At 47.6% G+C, this 13,412-nt stretch overlaps 1 protein-coding gene across 4 annotated transcripts in view; it reads right to left on the minus strand.

Moving 5' to 3' along the window:
- The window catches only part of epb41l4a (erythrocyte membrane protein band 4.1 like 4A), a 402,316-nt gene that overhangs the window by 316,118 nt on the left and 72,786 nt on the right, over positions 1–13,412 (minus strand). For 3 of the 4 annotated variants that reach the window (XM_068029828.1, XM_068029827.1, XM_068029825.1), the window contains exons 1-3: positions 6,592–6,993; positions 6,063–6,221; positions 5,808–5,919 (exon numbers count right to left, since the gene is read on the minus strand). In XM_068029828.1, the coding sequence (XP_067885929.1) occupies positions 5,808–5,906 (99 nt within the window). In that variant the 5' untranslated portion in view covers positions 5,907–5,919; positions 6,063–6,221; positions 6,592–6,993. Of the gene's footprint in view, positions 1–5,807; positions 5,920–6,062; positions 6,222–6,591; positions 6,994–13,412 lie in introns of those variants that run through there. The other variant, XM_068029826.1, reaches the window with a different exon arrangement.

Consider the following 13,412-nt stretch of genomic DNA (forward strand, 5'->3'; position numbering starts at 1 on the left):
TAAGCATTCACATGGTAAAACTGACAACATAATTTCTACTGCATTTTGTTAACCAAATTATATGTTAATTCTTTTTACGCAGATGGGGAAAATAAACTGCCTGCCAATATAGATTGAATGTTTTCTGTTGCTAAAATATTGCACTAGTAATTGCCCATGCTCAACCAGATGAGACACTAACATATTAAATCAATAAACCAGTCTTTGCCCTTACTGGTTCTCTAACATTGTAAAGAATTTCTAATCCATTTTACTTAATTCCTAATTGATGTAATTCTCAAATGGTGCAATAATTTATTACAAATATTATTTACACTGATTGCAAGTGCAAAATAGCAGCATGACATGTTCTAAGCATGCAAATAATCATAGTAGCTGAAGAGAACCAATATGTCAGTGATTATAATATAATTTTTCTTTTCCGTGCCCAGAGATTGTACCAAAAGCAATTCCTGACATTATCAAGCAGCATCTTGTTGCAAATGGTACCCAGAGTGACTCCAGGAACATTACTCCAGCTAAAACCATGAAGTCTGCATTTACACTACTAAAGTGTGAAATTTAATGGCACTGGTATGTAACAGAGTCATCAACATGGTAAGTCAAAGTTAATGGCGGCAGGATAAAGGAGCGGGTCTGAGAGGGAGCACAGCAAGACCAACGGCAGTGTAAAGGAGTAGACCCGAGAGGGAGCACAATGAGACCGGTGGGGGTGTAAAGGAGTGGGGCGAGGGGACGTGCCGACTGACTGCACGCTAAAGTAAATCAGTGTGATGTCACAGAGAAGGTAAGTGATTGGTGAGTATTTTTCTCTTTTCTCTCTAAAGTAGGGTACTGGTTCAAATTAGGAGATGAGAAATTAAATATATTCAATCAGGGCAGTGTAACAGTAAGTGTTATAATAAGAGTATAAGCACAAAGCAGGTATTAATTAAAATTGATAGTTTAAACAGGGTGCTAAATAGATTGTTTTAAAAAAGGAATAAAGGTTTTTTTTAAGATCATGGATGGGCAGCTGCGACCTGTTGCTGCCAATTCCTGCGCCATGTGGGAACTTCAGGACACTTCCTGTGTCTTGGGTGACAACTTGTGTAGGAAGTGCCTCCAGCTGCTTCAGCTCAAGCTCAGGATTTCCAAGCTGTAGCAGCAACTGGAGTCACTGTGGAACATCAGGGAACAGGAGAGTTTCCTGCATCGTACGTTCCAGCAGGTGGTCACCCACCGGCAGTAGAAGTTCAAGATAGTAGTTGGATGGCCATCCGGAAGAGTAGGAAGAGGCAGGAAGTGCGGGAGTCTTCGGAGTGTGTGTCAGTCTCAAACCGGTACTCAGCTTTGGAGACTGTTGGAGGTGATGACACCTTAATGGAGTGCAGTCCAGACCATGGCACCAATGGGCAAGGGACTGAACAGGAAGGATCAGCAAAGTGCAGAAATGCAGTTGTTATAGGTGACTCTATAGTCAGGGGGACAGACAGGCATTTCTGTAGCCATTATCGTGAGTCCCGCATGGTGTGTTACCTCCCTGGAGCCGGGGTAAAGGACATCACGGAGAGGGTGCAAAATATTCTTCAAGGGGCAGGGAGTGAGCCAGAACTTGTGGTACACATTTGTACCAACGACATAGCAAGGGCGGGTACTGAGGTCCTACAGTCAGATTTTCAGCAGCTAGGAAGGAAGTTAAAGAGTAGGGCCTTGAGGTAGTAATCTCTGTATTACTCCCAGTGCCACACGCTAGCGAGAGTAGAAAGAGGAAGAAAGGGAGGATCAATGCATGGCTTGAAGCATGGTGCAGGAGGGAGGACTTCAGATTCTTGGGGCATTGGGACCAGTTCTGGGGCAGGAGGCACCTATTCAAAATAGATGGATTGGGCCCAATGTCCTCGTGGGGAGATTCACTAGTGTGGTTGGGGAGGGTTTAAAAGTAAATTGGCAGGGGGATGGGCACCAGCATATAGAAGTAGAAAAGAGGAATAAAGTGCATAATATGAGAGTGTTTGACAGCACTAAAGAAGGGAGTAGTTCCGTATTAGATGGGAACAGACTGAGAAGGATTATGAGGAACACAAAGAAAAGGTTACAATGCATGTGTGTAAGCTCTCTTTGGCCTCCTTATCTCGAGAGACAATGGGTAAGCGCCTGGACGAGGTCAGTGGTGCGTGGAGCAGCGCCTGGAGTGGCTGCTGTGTAACAGCCCCGACAATCAAATTTTTCTGCAGCACCTGCGGAAGAGCCTGTCACTTTAGAATTGTGTAAACTAATGTGGTGAATAAGGTTGGTGAGTTACAAGCACAAAAAGCAATATGGGAATATGATGTTATGGCTTAAAATGGACTGGGCACTTAAAATACAAGGATGTAAACAGTGTTCAGAAAAGATAGAGTAGGTAAAAAGGGAAGTGGGGTGACAGGACAAATTAGGAGATACATTGCAGTGTTGAAAAGGGAGGATGTCCTTGTTAAGTAAGAGGGATCATTGTATCTTCAAGGTTTAGACTAGTCATGCAGAAAAGCAAGAACGAAAGAAGGTAGAACACCTAGATTGGAAGAGGGCTAACTTCAATGTGATTAGCAGGGATCTAGCCAGGGCAAAAAGGAAGCAAAGACTGACAGGAAGAGCTACATTGGAACAATGGGTTATCTTTAAGGAAGACATGCTTCAGGTACAGGTTACGTATATCATAACAAGGGCGAAAGGTAAGGTAAACAATAACAGGACTCCTTGAATGATGAGGGGGATAGAGATTATGATGAAACAAAAAAAAAGAGTGAATGATGTATGTCAAGTGAATTCTTCAAGTGAGAACCAGGGAGGTAAAGAGAAAATAAAACTGTCAAAGAGAGAATATGAGAATAGAATATCAGTCAACATAAACGAGAGCCCTAAAATCTTCTAATTGGCATGTAAATAGTAAACGGGTAGCAAGAGGTGGAGTGGGGAATATTAGGGGCAAAGAAGGTAATATATGCTTAGAGACATAGGGCAAGGCTAATATACTTAATGAGTACTTTGTATAAGCAAGTAGAATCTGACAAAACATCAGTAGATGCAAAGAGAGTAGAGGCAATAGATAGGGTAAAATCTGAGAGGGGCGAGGTACTGGAAAAGCTAGCTATGCTTAGGGTAGATAAGTCACCTGGTCCGGAAGGCTTGCATCCCAGGTTGCTGAAGGACCTGGGGGTAGAGATAGTAGAAGGGTTTGCCATAATCTTCCAATCTTCCCTGGATACAGGGGAGGTGCCAGAGGATTAGAGAATGCCAAATGTGACACCCTTATTCAATAAAGGTGTAAGGACAGTCTTTATAATTACAGGCCAGTTAATTCAGCATCAGTGGTGGATAAGGTTTTAGAAACAATAATCAGGAAAAAAATATCAACAGACAGTTGGAGAGGTTCAAGTTAATGAAGGATATCCAGCATGGATTTGTAAAAGGGAGATAATGCTTGCTGAATCTAATTGAATTTTTTGATGAAGTAACAGAGGAGGTTGATGAAGGGAATGCAGCAGATGTTGTTTATATGGATTGTCATGCAGGCCCACACCTGCCAAGAATGAGACACATTATATTTCACCCCATGGACATTAAATATTAAAATTGTTGCTGGAATAAAGAAAGAACTTGCTTTAAAAAAAACACCAGACCCTTGATTGGAAAGACATTTGCATCATAACAGACAGTACTTGGGATGGACAAAGGGGCTACTTCCAGTCTTTACAAGGATTCACTAAAGCCGGAGCTCAAAACACAGTGTGTTTAAAAATTAAATCCTGTTACATTAAGACCAGGTGAAGGCTGAAAGAGACCCGTAGACACCTTTCTCACCTGGTCGTAACAGGATTTTAAGAAAGTGTTTGATAAGGTATCACATAAAAGGCTGGTTAACAAAATTGAGGCTCATGGAATAGGAGGGTCAATGTCCAATTGGATCAAAAATTGGCTTCAGGACAGAAAACAGCACATTGTAGTAAAGGCTGTTTTTCAGACTGGAGGATGGTAGACAGTGGTGTTCCCCAAGGGTCAGTGTTGGGACCACTGCTTTTTTTGTTATATATAAATGATTTGGATCTTGGAATACACAGAGTAGAATCTCAAAATATGCCGATGACACCAAACCTGGATGTGTGTCAAACAGTGAGGATGATATGAACCACCTGCAACAGGACATAGTTAGGCTAGCAAAATGGACAGGCAGGTGGCAGATGGGATTTAATACTGACAGTGTGAGATGATGCATTTTGGCAGAAGGAATAGGGTTGAGGCCATATATACTTAATGGCACAGTTCTAAAGAGTGTGCAGGAACAGAAGGACCTGGGATTGCATGTGCATTGATCTTTGAAGGTGGCAGGACATATTGAGAGAGTGGTTAATAAAGCATATGGGATCTTGGGCTTCATAAACAAAGGCATTAAAGTACAAAAGCAGGGAAGTTATGCTGAACCTTTATAAAGCTCTGGTTAGGCCCCACCTGGAGTTCTGAGTCCAGTTCTGGTCACCAAACTTCAGGAAGGATGCAAAGGTCCTTGAGAGGGTGCAGAGGAGATTACCAGAATGGTAACCTGAAACGTTAGCATCTGTGGAGTGCGAAGCAGAGTTGCCAGACCAGCTGAGTATTTCCAGAATTTCTTGTTTTTATTACCAGAATGGTTCCAGGGATGAAGAATTTTAGTTACAAGGTTAGGTTGCAAAAGCTGGGATTGTTCTCATTAGAACAAAGGAGATTGAGGGGAGATTTAATAGAAGTGTACAAGATTATGACAAGCTTAAATAAGTTAGACAAGGAAAATCTGTTCCCATTAACTAATGGTACAAGGACTAGGGGACACAGGTTGAAGGTTTTGGGCAAGAGATGCAGGGGGAATGAGAGGAAGCACTTTTTTTACACAGCGGGTGGCAACGAGCTGGAACTTGCTGCCCGCAGTGGTGGTGCAAGTGCAGACAATCAATGACTTCAAAAGAAAATTGGATGGCCACTTGAAGATATAAATTTGCAGGGCTATGAGGATCAAGCGGGGGAGTGACACTGATTGCATAGTTCCGTGGAGCGCCAGCTTGGACTCAATGGGCCGAATGGCCTCCTTCTGTGCCACAAATGACTGGGACTCATCTTCTGCAAGCAACCTAAGATTCATGAGAGAGATCAACTAGCTTGGTACTTGGTTACTCTCCACTGGTACTGATATTATATTAATATACTTGTATGAAATCCATTTCCAGAAGGATAGGATTCTTTTTATATGCATCTATATTTCAACAGGATGGAAGATGTTGCCCTACAATCAGTTCAGGAGCGAAAGTAAAGTAATTATCCAGCAGTGTTCTTCCTGTAACGTTGGAACTATCGATTTAAGTCCTGGAGATGTCATTGTTCTCATTCTGTACAACGCACAAAAAGCAACATTGTTGAAAACAGGTGAAAAGGGCCGAACAAAATTATTAAATTAATGCATGATATGGACATTAATCACTGGTTTAAGGCCGATTGGTAACAATGCTGCCTTTGATTTCAAGTCCTTAACTTTGGATGTAAATTCTTCCTGAAGAGAGACGTTTTATTCCAGTGAACAAAAGCAAAATAACGTGGTATTGGTTTAAATTGAAGTTCAGAAATAGCGCATAAGAATTCTTAAACATACAGACTACTACCACAAAGACAGTTAACCACCTCCTAGCGGGTTCCTGGATTTCCAGTAAAGGGACAGTGAATGTCATAAAAGAATCATAGTAATAAAAAAAATCAAACTGTACACATGAATATGGAGGAATAAATCAGCAGGTGCCTTGATGGCTGGACGAGGATCAACTTACTTTTATTCCTTGTTGTTGGGTAGTTAGGGTGAGCTTGGTCTCATCTAAAAGCAAAACTTCGCAATAAAATTCTTCCTGTGCAGCGCAGAAGCAACCCATCGCTGCATTGAAACTAGAAGTAAAGATTAAACCAGATATGAAGTCAAATAACTTGAGTCCAGTTTCCGTGAAAAAACCGTCCAGTTTGAAGTCCAGTTAATCAAACACATGGGATGATGCCACTGCACTAACTCAGTCAGATAAATGGAAACGTACCAGCTGGGAACATGTATCACCACCGCCGGAACGTCATCCCTTTCTGATGAAACAGCCGTAAAATATACAACGCAAACGGTTATATCGTCGAAATCAAATGTAGCTAAAACAATCCCGTCGATCAGGCAGGTTCGGCGAGCTGGTTCTTGGAGGTGGAATCTGAAAGAGGAACAATAGCGCTCTGATGAAATAGACCACACTTGACATATCGCACGGAGAACTCTACTTAGCTTTTGTAAATATTATTAAAGACCCAAAAATAATAACAATCCCTTTCGGGGTCTTTTATAATTAGATTGAAGTAACGTATTGATCACGGTGGAAAACTGTGCAGTTGCCTGAATTTATGAATGTGCAGCGATCCATCACACGCCCCTCTTCACAATAGCAAAGGCGCAAATGTATCGTTTGTGCAAGTGAAAAAGAAAGCAGCCAAATTTATTTATCCTCTAGTTATAAACACTTTTAAAAATCATCGATATAAAATAGTCTATTTTTAAAGCAGTATTCGGGGACGTCTGCGACTAACCTGCCCGGGGCTGGGTCACTCTCCTCAGAACGCCGTCCCTGACGAAGGGGTTCAGACTCTCTGCGCCCCAGCAAATCCACACAAAGTTACATTGTTCACTAGAAGCCCGCGTTCCACTTCCTTCAGGCGAACTGCGACGTTACACAAACAAGCCGCAGTGGGAGAAGTGGGTGACAATCCCCTCCAGGGCTGTGCAGCCAGCAGCAGCGAACATCGAGAACAGCATGCAGGGAAAAGGGCCTCTCTGTGCTGGTTAACACAGCTCCTCTCGTTCTCTCTCTGTGCTGGGTTACACAGCTCCTCTCCCTCTCTCTCTGTGCTGGGTTACACAGCTCCTCTCTCTCTGTGCTGGGGAACTCAGCTCCTCTCTTTCTCTGTGTGCTGGGTTACACAGCTCCTCTCTCTCTCTCTGTCTCTCTCTGCTGGGTTACACAACTCCTCTCTCTCTCTCTGTGCTGGGTTACACAACTCCTCTCTCTCTCTCTGTGCTGGGTTACACAACTCCTCTCTCTCTCTGTGCTGGGTTACACAACTCCTCTCTCTCTCTGTGCTGGGTTACACAACTCCTCTCTCTCTGTGCTGGGTTACACAACTCCTCTCTCTCTGTGCTGGGTGACACAACTCCTCTCTCTCTCTGTGCTGGGTTACACAGCTCCTCTCTCTCTCTGTGCTGGGTTACACAGCTCCTCTCCCTCTCTCTCTGTGCTGGGTTACACAGCTCCTCTCTCTCTCTCTCTCTGTGCTGGGTTACACAGCTCCTCTCTCTCTCACTCTCTCTGTGCTGGGTTACACAACTCCTCTCTCTCTCTCTGTGCTGGGTTACACAACTCCTCTCTCTCTGTGCTGGGTTACTCAGCTCCTCTCGCTCTCTGTGTGCTGGGTTACACAGCTCCTCTCTCTCTCTCTCTCTCTCTGCTGGGTTACACAGCTCCTCTCTCTCTCTGTGCTGGGTTACACAGCTCCTCTCTCTCTCTGTGCTGGGTTACACAGCTCCTCTCTCTCTCTGTGCTGGGTTACACAGCTCCTCTCTCTCTCTCTCTCTGTGCTGGGTTACACAGCTCCTCTCTCTCTGAGCTGGGTTACACAACTCCTCTCTCTCTCTCTCTCTGTGCTGGGTGACACAGCTCCTCTCTCTCTCTCTGTGCTGGGTTACACAGCTCCTCTCTCTCTCTCTGTGCTGGGTTACACAGCTCCTCTCTCTCTCTCTGTGCTGGGTTACACAACTCCTCACTCTCTCTGTGCTGGGTTACACAACTCCTCACTCTCTCTGTGCTGGGTTACACAACTCCTCACTCTCTGTGCTGGGTTAAACAGCTCCTCTCTCTCTCTCTCTGTGCTGGGTTACACAGCTCCTCCCTCTCTCTCTCTCTCTGTGCTGGGTTACACAGCTCCTCTCGCTCACTCTCTCTGTGCTGGGTTACACAACTCCTCTCTCTCTGTGCTGGGTTACACAGCTCCTCTCTCTCTCTCTTTCTGTGCTGGGTTACACAGCTCCTCTCTCTCTCTCTGTGCTGGGTTACACAACTCCTCTCTCTCTCTCTGTGCTGGTTGACACAACTCCTCACTCTCTCTCTGTGCTGGGTTACACAGCTCCTCACTCTCTCTCTTTCTCTCTGTGCTGGGTTACACAACTCCTCTCTCTCTCTCTCTGTGCTGGGTTACACAGCTCCTCTCTCTCTCTCTCTCTTTCTGTGCTGGGTTACACAGCTCCTCTCTCTCTCTCTCTGTGCTGGGTTACAACTCCTCTCTCTCTCTCTGTGCTGGTTTACACAACTCCTCTCTCTCTCTCTGTGCTGGGTTACACAACTCCTCTCTCTCTGTGCTGGGTGACACAACTCCTCTCTCTCTCTCTGTGCTGGGTGACACAACTCCTCTCTCTCTCTCTGTGCTGGGTTACACAGCTCCTCTCTCTCTCTCTCTGTGCTGGGTTACACAGCTCCTCTCCCTCTCTCTCTGTGCTGGGATACACAGCTCCTCTCTCTCTCACTCTCTCTGTGCTGGGTTACACAACTCCTCTCTCTCTCTCTGTGCTGGGTTGCACAGCTCCTCTCTCTCTCTCTCTCTGCTGGGTTACACAACTCCTCTCTCTCTCTCTCTCTCTCTCTCTCTCTCTCTGTGCTGGGTTACACAACTCCTCTCTCTCTCTCTCTCTCTCTCTCTCTGTGCTGGGTTACACAGCTCCTCTCTCTCTCTGTGCTGGGTTACACAACTCCTCACTCTCTGTGCTGGGTTAAACAGCACCTCTCTCTCTCTCTCTCTGTGCTGGGTTACACAGCTCCTCTCTCTCTGTGCTGGGTAACTGAGCTCCTCTCTCTCTCTGTGTGCTGGGTTACACAGCTCCTCTCTCTCTCTCTCTCTGTGCTGGGTTACACAACTCCTCAGTCTCTGTGCTGGGTTACACAGCTCCTCTCTCTCTCTCTCTCTGTGCTGGGTTACACAGATCCTCTCTCTCTCTCTCTCTGTGCTGGGTTACACAACTCCTCTCTCTCTCTCTGTGCTGGGTTACACAGCTCCTCTCTCTCTCTCTCTCTGTGCTGGGTTACACAACTCCTCAGTCTCTGTGCTGGGTTACACAGCTCCTCTCTCTCTCTCTCTCTGTGCTGGGTTACACAGATCCTCTCTCTCTCTCTCTCTGTGCTGGGTTACACAACTCCTCTCTCTCTCTCTGTGCTGGGTTACACAGCTCCTCTCTCTCTCTCTCTCTGTGCTGGGTTAAACAGCTCCCCTCTCTCTCTCTGCTGGGTTACACAGTTCCTCTCACTCTCTCTCTCTGTGCTGGGTTACACAGCTGCTCTCTCTCTCTCTCTCTGTGCTGGGTTACACAGCTCCTCTCCCTCTCTCTCAGTGCTGGGTTACACAGCTCCTCTCCCTCTCTCTCAGTGCTGGGTTACACAGCTCCTCTTCCTCTCTCTCAGTGCTGGGTTACACAACTCCTCACTGTCTCTCTCTGCTGGGTTACACAGCTCCTCTCTCTCTCTCTCCCTGTGCTGGGTGACACAGCTCCTCTCTCTCTCTCTCTGTGCTGGTTTACACAACTCCTCACTCTCTCTGTGCTGGGTTACACAGCTCCTCTCTCTCTCTCTGTATGCTGGGTTACACAGCTCCTCTCTCTGTGCTGGGTTACTCAGCTCCTTCCTCTCTCTCTCTCTCTGTGCTGGGTTACACAGCTCCTCTCTCTCACTCTCTCTGTGCTGGGTTACACAACTCCTCTCTCTCTCTCTGTGCTGGGTTACACAACTCCTCTCTCTCTCTCTGTGCTGGGTTACACAGCTCCTCTCTCTCTCTCTCTTTCTGTGCTGGGTTACACAGCTCCTCTCTCTCACTCTCTCTGTGCTGGGTTACACAACTCCTCTCTCTCTCTCTCTCTGTGCTGGGTGACACAACTCCTCTCTCTCTCTCTGTGCTGGGTTGCACAGCTCCTCTCTCTCTCTCTCTTTCTGTGCTGGGTTACACAGCTCCTCTCTCTCACTCTCTCTGTGCTGGGTTACACAACTCCTCTCTCTCTCTCTCTCTTTCTGTGCTGGGTTACACAGCTCCTCTCTCTCTCTGTGCTAGGTTACACAACTCCTCTCTCTCTCTCTCTGTGCTGGTTTACACAACTCCTCACTCTCTGTGCTGGGTTGCACAGCTCCTCTCTCTTTCTCTCTGTGCTGGGTTACACAACTCCTCTCTCTCTCTCTCTGTGCTGGGTTACACAGCTCCTCTCTCTCTCTCTCTCTGTGCTGGGTTACACAACTCCTCTCTCTCTCTCTCTGTGCTGGTTTACACAACTCCTCACTCTCTGTGCTGGGTTACACATCTCCTCTCTCTCTCTGTGCTGGGTTACTCAGCTCCTCTCTCTCTCTGTGCTGGGTTACACAACTCCTCTCTCTCTCTCTGTGCTGGGTTACACAGCTTCACTCTCTCTCTCTCTGTGCTGGGTTACACAGCTCCTCTCTCTCTCTGTGCTGGGTTACACAGCTCCTCTCTCTCTCTCTCTCTGTGCTGGGTTACACAGCTCCTCTCTCTCTCTCTCTCTCTGTGCTGGGTTACACAACTCCTCTCTCTCTCTCTCTCTGTGCTGGGTTACACAACTCCTCTCTCTCTCTCTGTGCTGGGTTACACAACTCCTCTCTCTCTCTGTGCTGGGTGACACAACTCCTCTCTCTCTCTCTGTGCTGGGTTACACAGCTCCTCTCTCTCTCTCTCTGTGCTGGGTTACAGAGCTCCTCTCCCTCTCTCTCTGTGCTGGGATACACAGCTCCTCTCTCTCTCACTCTCTCTGTGCTGGGTTACACAGCTCCTCTCTCTCTGAGCTGGGTTACACAACTCCTCTCTCTCTCTCTCTCTGTGCTGGGTGACACAGCTCCTCTCTCTCTCTCTGTGCTGGGTTACACAGCTCCTCTCTCTCTCTCTGTGCTGGGTTACACAACTTCTCTCTCTCTCTCTGTGCTGGGTTACACAGCTCCTCTCTCTCTGTGCTGGGTAACTCAGCTCCTCTCTCTCTGTGCTGGGTAACTCAGCTCCTCTCTCTCTGTGCTGGGTAACTCAGCTCCTCTCTCTCTGTGCTGGGTAACTCAGCTCCTCTCTCTCTGTGCTGGGTAACTCAGCTCCTCTCTCTCTGTGCTGGGTAACTCAGCTCCTCTCTCTCTGTGCTGGGTAACTCAGCTCCTCTCTCTCTGTGCTGGGTAACTCAGCTCCTCCCTCTCTCTCTTTCTGTGCTGGGTTACACAACTCCTCTCTCTCTCTCTGTGCTGGGTTACACAGCTCCTCTCTCTCTCTCTCTCTTTCTGTGCTGGGTTACACAGCTCCTCTCTCTCTCTCTGTGCTGGGTTACACAACTCCTCTCTCTCTCTCTGTGCTGGATTACACAACTCCTCTCTCTCTCTCTGTGCTGGTTTACACAACTCCTCACTCTCTGTGCTGGGTTACACAGCTCCTCTCTCTCTCTCTTTCTCTCTGTGCTGGGTTACACCTCTCCTCTCTCTCTCTCTCTTTCTGTGCTGGGTTACACAGCTCCTCTCTCTGTGCTGGATTACTCAGCTCCTCTCTCTCTCTCTGTGCTGGTTTACACAGCTCCTCTCTCTCTCTCTCTCTCTCTGTGATGGGTTACACCTCTCCTCTCTCTCTCTCTGTGCTGGTTTACACAACTCCTCACTTTCTGTGCTGGGTTACACAACTCCTCTCTCTCTCTCGCTGTGCTGTGTTACACAACTCCTCTCTCTCTCTCTGTGCTGGTTTACACAACTCCTCACTCTCTGTGCTGGTTTACACAACTCCTCACTCTCTGTGCTGGTTTACACAACTCCTCACTCTCTGTGCTGGTTTACACAGCTCCTCACTCTCTGTGCTGGTTTACACAGCTCCTCTCTCTGTGCTGGGTTACTCAGCTCCTCTCTCTCTCTGTGCTGGGCTACACAGCTTCACTCTCTCTCTCTCTCTCTCTCTGTGCTGGGTGACACAGCTTCACTCTCTCTCTCTCTGTGCTGGGTTACACAGCTCCTCTCTCTCTGTGCTGGGTGACACAGCTCCTCTCTCTGTCTCTCTCTGTGCTGGGTTACACAGCTCCTCTCTCTCTCTCTCTCCCTGTGCTGGGTTACACAACTCCTCTCTCTCTGTGCTGGGTGACACAACTCCTCTCTCTCTCTCTGTGCTGGGTTACACAGCTCCTCTCTCTCTCTCTCTGTGCTGGATTACAGAGCTCCTCTCCCTCTCTCTCTGTGCTGGGATACACAGCTCCTCTCTCTCTCACTCTCTCTGTGCTGGGTTACACAACTCCTCTCTCTCTCTCTGTGCTGGGTTGCACAGCTCCTCTCTCTCTCTCTGTGCTGGGTTGCACAGCTCCTCTCTCTCTCTCTCTCTGCTGGGTTACACAACTCCTCTCTCTCTCTCTTTCTCTGTGCTGGGTTACACAACTCCTCTCTCTCTCTCTCTCTGTGCTGGGTTACACAACTCCTCTCTCTCTCTCTCTCTGTGCTGGGTTACACAGCTCCTCTCTCTCTCTGTGCTGGGTTACAGAACTCCTCACTCTCTGTGCTGGGTTAAACAGCACCTCTCTCTCTCTCTCTGTGCTGGGTTACACAGCTCCTCTCTCTCTGTGCTGGGTAACTGAGCTCCTCTCTCTCTCAGTGTGCTGGGTTACACAGCTCCTCTCTCACTCTCTCTCTGTGCTGGGTTACACAACTCCTCAGTCTCTGTGCTGGGTTACACAGCTCCTCTCTCTCTCTCTCTCTCTGTGCTGGGTTACACAGCTCCTCTCTCTCTCTCTGTGCTGGGTTACACAGCTCCTCTCTCTCTCTCTCTCTCTGTGCTGGGTTAAACAGCTCCCCTCTCTCTCTCTGCTGGGTTACACAGTTCCTCTCACTCTCTCTCTCTGTGCTGGGTTACACAGCTCCTCTTTCTCTGTGCTGGGTTACACAGCTCCTCTCCCTCTCTCTCAGTGCTGGGTTACACAGCTCCTCTTCCTCTCTCTCAGTGCTGGGTTACACAACTCCTCACTGTCTCTCTCTGCTGGGTTACACAGCTCCTCTCTCTCTCTCTCCCTGTGCTGGGTGACACAGCTCCTCTCTCTCTCTCTGTGCTGGGTTACACAGCTCCTCTCTCTCTCTGTGCTGGGTTACTCAGCTCCTCTCTCTCTCTGTGCTGGGTTACACAGCTTCACTCTCTCTCTCTCTCTCTCTCTGTGCTGGGTTACACAGCTTCACTCTCTCTCTCTCTCTCTCTCTCTCTCTCTCTGTGCTGGGTTACACAGCTCCTCTCTCTCTCTGTGCTGGGTTACACAGCTCCTCTCTCTCTCTCTCTCTCTGTGCTGGGTTACACAGCTCCTCTCTCTCTCTCTCTCT

Source organism: Heterodontus francisci, chromosome 4 (assembly GCF_036365525.1).
Source record: "Heterodontus francisci isolate sHetFra1 chromosome 4, sHetFra1.hap1, whole genome shotgun sequence".
In the NCBI taxonomy this organism is placed as follows: domain Eukaryota; kingdom Metazoa; phylum Chordata; class Chondrichthyes; order Heterodontiformes; family Heterodontidae; genus Heterodontus; species Heterodontus francisci.